This window comes from Arachis hypogaea, chromosome 16 (assembly GCF_003086295.3).
Source record: "Arachis hypogaea cultivar Tifrunner chromosome 16, arahy.Tifrunner.gnm2.J5K5, whole genome shotgun sequence".
Classification (NCBI taxonomy): Eukaryota; Viridiplantae; Streptophyta; class Magnoliopsida; order Fabales; family Fabaceae; genus Arachis; species Arachis hypogaea.
Genome location: NC_092051.1, coordinates 27,895,023 through 27,907,672, shown reverse-complemented (window position 1 = coordinate 27,907,672; position 12,650 = coordinate 27,895,023). Strand labels below are relative to the sequence as shown.

Sequence of the window (12,650 nt, the reverse complement as noted above, 5' to 3'; positions counted from 1 at the left end):
AATTCTAATAATCTTTTAATATTTTTAATTAATATTCGACAAATTAAAGTTACGTGTTGCACGTCGCGGTGGTGTCGCATCCAGCTTGGTTCATCAAGCTTCCTCTACCTGATCGGTTCACTTGGTTCGGTTCGGTTCCGTTTGGACGGCTTCAGTCCGGGTTTGAAAACACTAACCCCAACGAACTCAAATTATGACTTTAGTGCTTGCGTAGTAGCTAATAACATTTAGTGGCACGTCGATCTCACGTCAACTTCGAAGTCCAACAATTTCTAATATAGATTAGTGACATTTGGTCGATAATTAAAAGGTAGTGTAGTAATCAACACACGCAACGAAACATTCATGAGAGTAGAAGTGACTAGTATTACGAAACAATCAATAATAAAATGCACCTAGCTATAGCTGATTCCTTTTATTCGGCACTAGGAAACTTTCATGGTTATTCTTGTTATGTTAGGTAGCTCATGCAAACGAGCAATCTTTGACTCCAACTTTAGTTCACAAAACCTAAGCTTATAAATATCAGGAGTGCTAGGCCAGTAATTTTTATGTTTTGTAACCATCAATTGGCTATCAATAGTATTTTTAATAATGTGAGATTACATCTAATGATCACTCACTTTTTTTTGTATAGTTAAATGCTGGTTATAAAACACAAAAATTGTTGCCCTAGACTTTCTCTATAAATATTATTCGTCTCTCAAGAGATAAGTCTAAAATAAATTACACATAAAATATTCAAACTACTCATCGCACTTGATTATATATATCATTATACCCTACTCTGTCTATAAATGCTATAGTATTGTATTGTTCTTCTCTCAACATCATCGATCATATCATGGCTGCTGCTACGGCAGAAGAGAAAGCTCCTGCTAGATTGGAAGAGGATTATACTCAAGATGGCACAGTGGATCTCAAAGGTAGACCCGTTTTAAGATCAAAGACTGGGAAATGGAAAGCTTGCTCCTTCATAGTAGGTAATAAATCAAATGAAGCCCTAATTCCGTGGCCTTAATTATTCCATTATTATTATTATGATATAATTATAAATTAATAAACTTGCATTTATTTAACCAATTTCTTAATGAAATTCTGAAATTCACATTAAGGTATATTGATCCATGAAAAATGCACCATATAATCACAATTCTCATTCATTTCGATACTAATAATGCTCACAACTACTTCATAAATAATTTTTAAAAAAATAAATGTTTTTTTCTTTCTCTTTTCTCTTTCTTGTTGGTTGGAAAAATAAATCATAGTAAAAATTTTGGTGTTGGGTGTAAAAGAAGAAACAGTTAATTTCTCATGTGTTATACTTGGAATGATGATAGGGTATGAAGTGTTTGAGAGGATGGCATACTTGTTAGGATTTGGTTGAATTAGTCCCACATTGCTCAGGATAGCAAATGGAGTGGGTGGCCTAGGCTATAAATATGAGGCTAAGTTCTCCATTTGTTTTCGCACCAGTCAGAAACACTTTAAGCTTGTATCTGATTTTTCTTTTCCTCTGTACTCTTTGATTAGAGAGTGTTGTGAGGTGTAGTTAGATATTTGCTTTGAGAGAGTGTGGGTGTACTGGAGTGCCGGTGAGAGAAAGAAGTCTATGTGTTGTAACAATTTTCACATAGTGATATTCTCTGGTTGTCATTTGACAACGGCCGTGGTTTTTTCTCCGGTAATTGGAGTTTCCACGTTAAATTCTTGTGTTGTGATTGTGTCTATTTTATTTCTCTGTCAAAGGTGTTTTCTCAAGGGGGAATGGTGTATTATTCCCAACAAGTGGTATCAGAGCTTCGGTTCGGTGGAATTTATTCTTAGTATGCTCTGTGGTTGCAGCCTAGTCTGACCTTCCACATCAGAAAAGAATTTTGTCCTGTGGCTTGAGGTTGATCTTTGGTTGCTGTTGTTGTTGCTGGAATGCAGTGTGACACTGTGAGAGTGCTGTTTGGAAAGGTTCTGGCTAAGGAAAGACTTGGTATTTAAGTGTGTCCATTGTGACCCACCTCTCTTTCCTGGGGACCCTTCCTAGTGCACGGTTGAGTTATACTATTCCAGTATACGGTTGCAACAATGTCAGGATATTCAAGTGCTGTGAAGCTTGAAATAGAGAAATTTGATGGAAGAATCAATTTTGGCTTGTGGCAAATACAAGTCAAGGATGTGTTGATACAATCAGGTTTGCACAAGGCGTTGAAGGAGAGGATCTCTGGTATGAAGGATGAAGAATGGGAGGAACTAGATTTGAGAGCTGCAAGTGCTATTCGCCTGTGTTTGGCTAAGAATGTTCTTGCAAATGTGCAAGGAATAAAAACAGCCAAGGAACTTTGGGATAAACTCGAAGGGTTGTATCAGTCAAAGGGCATCTCAAATCGGTTGTTATTGAAGGAGCAGTTCCATAATCTACGCATGGATCACAATGTGAAAATCTCCGACCATCTTAGTGCTATCAATGGTATTGTCTCTGAATTAGAGGCAATTGGAGTGAAAATTGATGATGAAGATAAGGCACTAAGGCTCATATTGTCTCTTCCCTCTTCCTATGAGTATATCAAACCTGTTTTAATGTATGGGAAGGAAACTCTGAATTTTGAAGAAGTTGCCAGTAAGCTCATTGCTGAAGAAAGAAGAATGAAAAATGAGGGTAGCACTTCATCAGATTTGGCGCTTGTAGCTAGAAGTGACAATTATGGAAAAGGAAATCGTGGAAGGAGTGTAACATGCTGGAAATGTGGAAAGTCTGGGCATGTAAAGAGAAATTGTCCAGGTAATGCGGTTTCAGAAAAAGACTCTCAATCTGATACTTGTAATATTGCTCTCTCTATGAGAGAAGATGATGTTCTCTAGAAGACAAGAAGTATCCTCATGGTATTACCGCACTGCCATGGATAAGGATGAGTTGTGGCAATCGGGTCCACAATTGCACACGGGCATTGGTTGGCGTTGAAATGCAAGGTGTGTGGCGGAGTTAGGTCGATGGCTGAAGAACTTCCAGGAAAAGCCAATTTGGAAGTTGCACCATGAATTTCAGCAAGGTTTCGATCTGTACCAAGGTGAAATGCTTGGAGTGGTCTAATTCCAAGTGAGTATACTTTCATGGTGGAGTATGATAGTTCTCTGAACTATGATTGTCGGTATAGACAATGGCAGCAAAGAATTGTCGGTGTTGACAATGGAAGATGAAGATGTGTGACTATTTCAATCAAGGTGGAGATTGTTAGGATTTGGTTGAATTAGTCCCACATTGCTCAGGATAGCAAATGGAGTGGGTGGCCTAGGCTATAAATATGAGGCTAAGTTCTCCATTTGTTTTCGCACCAGTCAGAAACACTTTAAGCTTGTATCTGATTTTTCTTTTCCTCTGTACTCTTTGATTAGAGAGTGTTGTGAGGTGTAGTTAGATATTTGCTTTGAGAGAGTGTGGGTGTACTGGAGTGCCGGTGAGAGAAAGAAGTCTATGTGTTGTAACAATTTTCACATAGTGATATTCTCTGGTTGTCATTTGACAACGGCCGTGGTTTTTTCTCCGGTAATTGGAGTTTCCACGTTAAATTCTTGTGTTGTGATTGTGTCTATTTTATTTCTCTGTCAAAGGTGTTTTCTCAAGGGGGAATGGTGTATTATTCCCAACAATACTATGGAATAGCATCAAACCTAGTACAATATCTGACAGAGAAGTTGCATGAAGGCATTGTGAATTCTTCAAACAACGTTAGTAACTGGGTGGGTTCTGTGTGGATGACGCCACTGGCAGGGGCTTACATAGCTGATGCCTACCTTGGACGATATTGGACCTTTGTTATTGCATCAGCAATCTATCTTCTGGTATATCAAATAGTTAGTGTTATACAACAAAGTAAAATTAGCTACAACCTAAGCAAAACATTTTCGCCCATTTTTCTTTACTATTATATAAGCGAGAAGGATAATTTGATCTTACACTTTATTTAACTACGAATGAATCAATTTTTTCGCCAAGAAGCAATAGCTCAAATGGCATAGTCTCTCCATACTCAATTAAAAGATTGTAGGTTCGAGTCTCCATATTTTCGGTAAAAAAAAAATTTGATTTTTGCTAAGAGAAATATATATATATATATATATATATATATATAGAAAAACATCCAAAAAGAATGAATAAAGCTAAGAGTATACCTCTAAATAATTTTTTTGAGTAAACATTGAAATTTGTCTCTAAAGAGTTAGATTAAATGATTTAGCAGTTCTTAATAAATTTTTATTCTCTACAAATTTTCAAAAATTATTTTCATCAGACAAATTTGTTTTTAATTAAATTTTTAATGTGCATGCCAAATAAATAAATTTTTAATAAATTTTATTATAAGACAAAATTTTAAAAACTACTATTATAAGATAAATTAGCCTTCCTTCAAAATAACGAAAGAACTAATTTATTGGAAGGGATAATCTTTTAAATTTTCTGATAATAAAATAAAAAAATAATCATTAAAAATATAAACTCGACTATTTTAATTTTAAAATAATTAAATATTATTTTATTTTATTAATTTTTTCACTTTAAAATTATTTCATCATGTCATCTTGGGCATTTGACAGGGCATGGTTTTGATAACTCTAGCAGTGTCAGTACGGGCACTGAGGCCACCGCCATGTCCAGTGGGTGTAGACGACGCCAATTGCCCACGCGCCACCAAATTGCAACTGGACATATTCTTCTTGGCTCTGTACACTATTGCAGTTGGCACAGGTGGCACAAAGCCCAACATCTCAACAATGGGCGCAGACCAATTCGATGACTTTGAGCCCAAAGAGAGGCACCACAAGCTCTCTTTCTTCAATTGGTGGATGTTTAGCATCTTCTTTGGTACCCTTTTCTCCAACACTTTCTTGGTCTACATTCAAGAGAAAGTCAGTTGGACCATTGGGTATGGGCTTCCAACTATCGGGCTTGCAGTTTCAATATTGGTTTTTTTATTTGGAACTCCCTTGTATAGGCACAAGTTACCCTCTGGGAGCCCTATAACTAGGATTCTTCAGGTCTATGTTGCAGCATTGAGGAAGTGGAAAGTGCATATTCCTGGAGATCCAAAAGAGTTGCATGAACTAAGCATTGAGGAGTATGTCAGTAATGGGAGAACCAGGATTGATCATAGCCCTTCATTCAGGTTATGTTTGGATAAACTTTTCTAAAAAATCATTCTTAGGAGAATACATTAGAATCAAGGCATCAAAGCTAAAAGCAACTTTATATACAATGTTAGTGTTATAATTTAAATAAGGTTTAGTTACTTTGTTACTGGTCTTTATAGTTTGACTAAATTTGTAATTAGATCTTTATACTTTTTTTCAATTAGATTCTTACACTGCTTTTATTTTTGTGATTAGGTCCTTTTCGTGTCAAAAACGAAAAAGTTAACGAAATATTCCTAACAAAAAATTTGTGATCAAAGATTTAATTAGATTCTTAATTGTGTGCACCTTCAATTTGTGAAAAAATATTAGCTCTAACATTTTTTACATTGGTAAGGATCTAATTACAAAATTAAAAGTAGTATAAAGATCCACTTAAAAAAAATATAAAGTCCTAATTACAAATTTGGTTAAACCTAAAAATTACTTGTCACCAAAAAAAGAAAAACCTAAAAATTACTTTAAAAGGGGTTTTTATGATTTTGTCTAGGTGAAACTTTGTGATCAGTTATTTATTTTAAAAATTGATTGTTCTTTTGAATTGCTCCAGCTAAGTTCCACAATCTTAGTACCGTTTTCATGAATAAAGAGAAAAACAAAACACAAAACACAAAGGTGGCCCAAAATTTGGCATGACTCATTTGAACTATTCTCCCCTTTATATATGGATGCAGTTTTCTAGACAAGGCGGCAACGAGGACAGACCAAACTTCACCGTGGATGCTTTGTACAGTGACACAAGTTGAGGAGACAAAGCAAATGACCAAAATGGTCCCTATTTTGATCACAACTCTTCTACCAAGCACCATGCTAATTCAAGCAACCACACTCTTCATAAAACAAGGCAACACCCTAAACAGGAGTATGGGACCAGATTTTGATATCCCCCCAGCTTGTCTCACATCATTCATAACCATCTTCATGCTCATTAGCATTGTTATCTATGATCGTGTATTTGTTCCCGTGATCCGGCGATATACCAAGAATCCCAGAGGGATTACACTTCTTCAGAGACTCGGAATTGGCCTCGTGATTCACATCATTGTGTTGATCACTGCGAGTTTTGTTGAGAGGAAGAGACTCAGCGTTGCAAGAGAACATAACCTCTTGCGCCAGCATGACCAACTTCCTCTCACTATTTTCATCTTGCTTCCTCAGTTTGCGCTGACGGGGATTGCTGATAACTTTGTTGAAGTTGCGAAGCTGGAGTTCTTCTATGATCAAGCACCTGAAGGCATGAAGAGTATGGGAACATCATACTTCACCACCAGCTTGGGAATTGGAAGCTTTCTTGCTACTTTCCTTCTAACAACGGTTGCTAATCTCACCAAGAGAAATGGTCACAAGGGTTGGGTATTGAATAACCTGAACGTTTCACATTTGGATTATTATTATGCATTCATGGCAGGGCTGAGTTTTATCAACTTGCTTTGCTTTCTGGTTGTTGCCAAGTTCTTTGTATATAATGATGATGTAGCACAAAAGAAAACAGGCTTGGAGATGAACACTGCTTCATCTCAAGGCTATAGTAATAATAGAATTAGCCAAAACACCCCACATCTAGATCTCAATTAGCGAAAACCAGTGTACTACTTCAATCTTTGGATCAATAACAAGGGGAAATCGAAGTTTTTCTACGTAGGGTTAAGACATCATTGCTGATAAACTTCCACCAATAGCTGTCTTCAACTGCATGGTGACATCAACAGGCTAAATGCAGCTGCTTACCAGATACATGAAAAACCATCCACGAGCTAAAACTTATTGGAAAGTAGATATTCTATAAGTAGTTGAGGATACAGTCAACGAATTCATCAAGTTAACAAAATTTCCAAAATATTAGACAGGAATTCATACAAAATCAAAGTCAATTCCTAACTAATTGATATAGTTACTCCATACTATTACTAGCTAATTGATGTTACATGAAACAACATACCTAAAATGCCAGAGCAAGATATAAATTCAATTGAAACCCTATACACTACTGATCAATTAAATTCTGTTGCAGACTTAACACCCTATCAAAAGATGGCTTTCGTGTTGCAGTTACAAAGCAGTATGTCCGATAGCAGCAATAGACAAGCATACTTTGAGTAACAATGCTCATAATCTATACAAGAAAATATGAGCTTCCCACTGCATTTTAGATAACAAAAGGCTGAAGTTTACATGCTGCAATTGACTCCAGAATCCACGTGTGACCAATGACTTCAGAACCAGTACTAGATGCTAGTTCCTCTGCATCATTCATTCTTTGCCAAATAATCGAAACTTCCTCTCCTAACTTGCATCCCTGTGGAGGATCAAGGTTGTAAACAACAAGGAACTTCGAAGGAACCCCTTCGAATTCAAGCTTTTTTGCTTCCAATTCTTCTTTGCTTCTCAAAACAGCACCTCCTCCCACTTCAATTAATTCTTCAATATCTTCCTTATATGTTGTCACATAATCTCCGGACAAATAAAACTTTAAGCCAGTAAATAACTTTGGCTCCTGCAATCATAATTAAAATATTAGAATACTAGAATTCATAATAGCAAGAGATTTGCTGAATAATTAAATGAGTGAGCTCAAAAAGAAAAAGGCAATCAAAGATGTCAAGTTGCAGCATTTCAAGTTATATGACAAAAGACAAGCTATGGCTTTGCATGAACATATGATGCAATGAAACAGTATTTACATTGACCATTGCCCTGAGTCTGCCAGCTTTTGGGCCACCGTGACACCCTTGGTTGTCAAGTGTGATCTCATATGGTTCTTCTCCAAGAGGATTCATCTCTTCCATGCTTGCTTTTACCCCTAAAATACGAGATAGATTACATAAGCATGACATATGAATAAGCAGAAATAAATAGTGTGCATAACCAGCACAAAAGAAAACCATAGCAAGGCCAACTATTCATAGACAACTTAGAAGGCATAATAACTAGGCTAATGAGTTATAAGATGTATATACAAGCATAAAAGATGCAATCAATAATAAAGGCAGATTATATCTTAATAAATAATAATTAGGTTTCATAATAACTAGTGGTATTTTATGAATTTCCATGAGTAGAAAGATCAATGTCCCATGTCCCATTTTATGATATTTCAAGAAGAATTATTATGACCACAATCAAAATAGATATTTTACATGAATTACTGAATTTGATCTCACTATCCCACAAATTCTAATCTTCCTTCCAACCACCAACCCTCAAATGAACATATCATTGCAAAGTAAGAACCAAATAATGAAGTCATTACGAATGATGTTGATAATCAGAAATAAAATATGAGGATAAAATCAAGTAATCAACATAAGAACACATAGAACCACAATAACTTACAATCCATTTTGAGAACCCATTTTCCATTTAGAATTGCCATAAGAACTTTTAGTGTCCTAGAGCATGCTCCATTTTCATCAGTAGCTGCAATCACATGGGTGACTTCTAAAGTCCAAGTCTTGGTAACTTTAGCACCAATCTTGCTTGCAAAATTTATCAGAAGTATCTGCACCATCAACAGAGGAAAGATTAAAAAACAAATATTGGGAAATACTCATTGGCTAATCACATGATGGACAGAGAAGAGACTAATGCCTTGTACTCTTCATCAGGTGTAGAATGTTTAACAGAAAACAAACATTTTAAAAAAGACTTATCAAAAGACTCAACATTCATTGTGTACTTTTGCTGAGTTCTAACCTTTTCCTCGGTTGATAAAGCAGATCCACAAAAAAGCAATTTTTTATCTTCATCCTTTGAACATCCCAGATCGTTTGAACATTGAGATGGCCTGTATTTAGAAGAAAAACTTTAAGTTCTGAATGTTATCCCCCACCCGAAAAAGTTAAACAAATAAATAAATAAAACAGAACAAGAACAACAGCAACACTCAAAGGGCAGCCCGGTGCAAAGCATCCTGCATTATGTAGGGATGGAGAAAGGCCACATGCAAAGGAATAACGAAGGCAGCCTAAACTCCCCCTAATAAATGCAATAACTTTCTAATATAGGAAGAGGAAGACTTTTTGGCAAACAAAACATGGATGTGAACTGAACCTTGGAATGCTCAATTATGAATTGGAATATGCTACACAATCACAGATTACAAATGGCATAAGTGCACTATATGAATTTTGCAAAATATTTTTCAATAAAAAAATGAAACATACAGAATTCATTATCAGAATAATAGATATTGGGTAATAAATTTACACAGTAATATGCTGACAATTGACATCATCAAATTCTAAGAGAAGTTGACATGAGACCAACTAAATTTATATATATGATAAAAAAAAGTCTGTATGCCATTTTAAAAATGTTGTGATACTAAATACCAAGGGAGAAGGGTAAAAAGGTTTAACACTTGGTACTCATAATTAATTTCAATAACTAGAACACAGATAATATCTCCAAAAAACATACAGGTGAGATGAAGTGGGATGCTTATCAGTTGTTTGTTTCCTAGACTTGGATTTCTCACTAGGAAATTTCACATGAGAATGACCAGGACAAAGCAAAAGATAACCCTCCTGTACCAGAGAATATACAGGCAATGTTAAATAAACAGGAGCTAAATAAAATTTTTCAAACAAATGCCAAAAGATAACCTTCAGTATTTAACAAGGGAGAGAAGTACATAATCCCAACGGCAATTTGAGACATCCATTGCACAAGGAGCATGATAAGTTCTTCTGCAGGATTTGACATAGCATCCAAGTGCAGCTCCCTTTAAGCCACATTTGCTGCATTTAAGCTTTGCTGCCCTTGACAGTTCTGTCTTCACATTCTTAAGAGTGTCACCAACAAAGTAAACTTGTGGTGCCCTGGATTCCCAATGTTTATATATGTTTATTGTCTAAATACCAACAGAAAGCTAATACAAAATATACAATAATCAAAATGCTAAAAAATGCATACAAGAAAGAACAAATAAAACAAGAAAACAAAATATTTGAACCAATCCATAATCAGTCAGAATTAATATATTTTGTTAAGCTGATCTACAAGTCCAGTTAGACAATATATATGCCAGGAAGCTATAGTAATCACATAACACATTCTTAAGTTATCATACCAATCACTGCAAACTTTGTGTACATGGATGACATTTGGTTGCTTTGCTGCATCACCAATAACCAAATTCCCATTTGCACAATGCAGCATTGGTCCAGTAGCCTAAAATAAATCATCAAAAACAGGAAATTAGTTTCAAATTTCAATGAATTGTCCAATAGCACGTATAGAAAGAGCATAACAGTTTTCAGGGAAAAGGAGAATGGTGCGGCCAATAATGACGTGATGTAAAACAATTACAGTATAAATCAAATATTACCTCTGAGATTTTTGAGGACTGGCAAAATGAACATGTACTTGAATAAGAGTCATCTACATTAGCAAGCATCACGGCACCAGGGTCCTTTTCAGTTCTGAGTTGATCATTACCATGGGTAAGGTTTTTCTGCCTCTTGAGCTCTCTTGTAAGACCCTCCGTTTCAGAGGCTGAACTTTCAGACCTCAGTTGTGTCATTCTTTCCTTCAAATTTCCATTTCCTGTACTTGCTCTTTTCGATGAGGAATTTTCCAATGCCCCAGAAGGCAAAAGCTAAAATGCAGAGGAAGGCACTTTAAACTTTAATAAAATAAAGGACAGAACAATGTTTACGCCCCCCCCCCCCCCCCCTTCTTTTATTCTCCCTTTTTTCCTCTCCCAAAAAAACACGAGGGAACTTCCTCCTCATCAACTAATTTCATCATTTAATTAGTTTGCGTCATAATGAGGTCTCTTACTAATGACAGTTAATCTCATTAAAGATTACTTAAATTAATTCCACAATGAATATTAATTCATGAAAAATGACGCGCCAAGTGTTAAAACATTAAATGGAAGAGCATTAACACGGATTTGCTTTCTCTTACATGCTCGCTATCTTGATCACTGCAGTCATTCTCTGAGCCCTTGGTGTCACAAAATGGTGGACTATCTGGTGCTGATTGCGTCCCTTGATTCACATCCATTTCAACAACCCCAGAGTCTTCACGACCCTCAATTTTCATCTGGGAAGACCGCCTTGGATTCTCAACCTGCCCCCCAGAATACACCTCAATCTCCTCGCCCTTATCATGCACCGCAAGACCACTCATCTTCCGTTTCTGATTCTTGCCAGCCCCAACATTATCAGTATCCTTGCTCCTATGAACTGAATTTTGTAACCCTTGGCATGGCTCCAAAACCCTCACATCTTCATTCACCAATTTAAAGAAATTAAATCACACTAGTGATATGCAAGTAACTACTACTGTAGTGCCATTTTACTTTCCCTCTCAATTGAAATAGGATTTCCAAAAGCAAAGGAAAATTGACTCACCAGAAGAATGTTGCTTAAACAAACTAGCAGAAAAGGTTGCATCCAAGCTCCTATAAATCCCTACCACGTTTTCCACAAAAGGCACATGCCTTATATCTGCCACACACAATTAATGCACATAAAACAAAATTAATTTCGGAAACACGTTATAGTTACCCATAGGTAATTAAATTCACCGCCTCAACAAAAGAGCATGCATTCACAAACACACAGAGAAGAGAGAAGTGTAGTTTACCTGATTGAGCATACTTCGCATTGCAGACAACACATTCGGAACCAGACGTTGTGAAATCCGCCAAACACGAACTGCAAAAGAAAATAAATAAATAAATAATATTTCGATCAAACTGTAAAAACAGAACAACAAAACAATTCAAAAAATAAAATAAAAGGAAGAAACTTACTTGCAGAATAAGTGGTTGCAGGGTAGCAAAACCGGCCTCTTGAACAAGCTCAAACTGCATGCATGGTGCCACAAACACCAGAAGAAGAAGGAAAAGTTCAAATTAATTTGTGAATAATAATTCAAATTTTAAAATATTCGTGCGATTCGAATCGATTACAGAGAGAGAAATAACTAAAGCCAATAAAAAAGGGCAATCACGTAATAAAATATAAAAAAGTCTAACCAGAGAGGGCACTTGAGTTCAAGAGCGAGCTTCTGGAAATGGAGCATCCATGGATTAAGCAGCTTGGTGCTGTTACTCTTGTTGCCGGTGCTGCTTGAAGTTCTAGAAGCATCCATTCTGGCGGTTTGTTCTGTTGAGTTGTTTGTGCGTGAAAGACTTGGGAATTCAGATTTCATTTTTTATTTTATGGGGCAGGGGTCATGTCAGACGTGACGCCGTCGATGTATACGTGGACGGCTCAGATATCACGTTAGATTAGAGAGCGGGGCTATGAATACATTGGCGCCTTACAACGATGCCGTTTTGCGGTTTTCAAGTGCGCGGCACGGGCCACCTTTTGGCTTTTGCCTTTTGGTTTAGTTTCGACTTTTGATGACTATATAGATTCCCGCTGCTGCGATTTAATCTACGAGATCAAAATTCATTACTCCCTCCTTTTTTGGTTGTCACTTGCTTGCTCTTTCTTCTGCGCGGGAAG

The 12,650-nt window shown here is 36.4% G+C and overlaps 2 protein-coding genes across 2 annotated transcripts; one reads left to right on the top strand and one right to left on the bottom strand.

Moving 5' to 3' along the window:
- The first annotated feature begins 1,348 nt into the window (after positions 1-1,348).
- On the top strand, positions 1,349-6,822 carry LOC112758757 (protein NRT1/ PTR FAMILY 5.2). Its single transcript, XM_025807498.3, has 4 exons — positions 1,349-1,368; positions 3,642-3,834; positions 4,588-5,156; positions 5,856-6,822. The coding sequence occupies exons 1-4, from the start codon at positions 1,364-1,366 to the stop codon at positions 6,754-6,756; spliced, it is 1,668 nt and encodes a 555-aa protein (XP_025663283.2). The 5' UTR covers positions 1,349-1,363; the 3' UTR covers positions 6,757-6,822.
- A 156-nt stretch (positions 6,823-6,978) lies between these two features.
- LOC112758756 (BRCA1-associated RING domain protein 1) lies at positions 6,979-12,413 on the bottom strand. The gene is made up of 13 exons (XM_025807497.3): positions 12,173-12,413; positions 11,948-12,001; positions 11,779-11,849; positions 11,544-11,639; positions 11,095-11,417; positions 10,511-10,780; positions 10,253-10,353; positions 9,815-10,001; positions 9,601-9,707; positions 8,875-8,965; positions 8,515-8,680; positions 7,863-7,981; positions 6,979-7,675 (listed from the first exon to the last, which is right to left on the bottom strand). The coding sequence occupies exons 1-13, from the start codon at positions 12,346-12,348 to the stop codon at positions 7,328-7,330; spliced, it is 2,109 nt and encodes a 702-aa protein (XP_025663282.1). The 5' UTR covers positions 12,349-12,413; the 3' UTR covers positions 6,979-7,327.
- Positions 12,414-12,650: the final 237 nt, after the last annotated feature.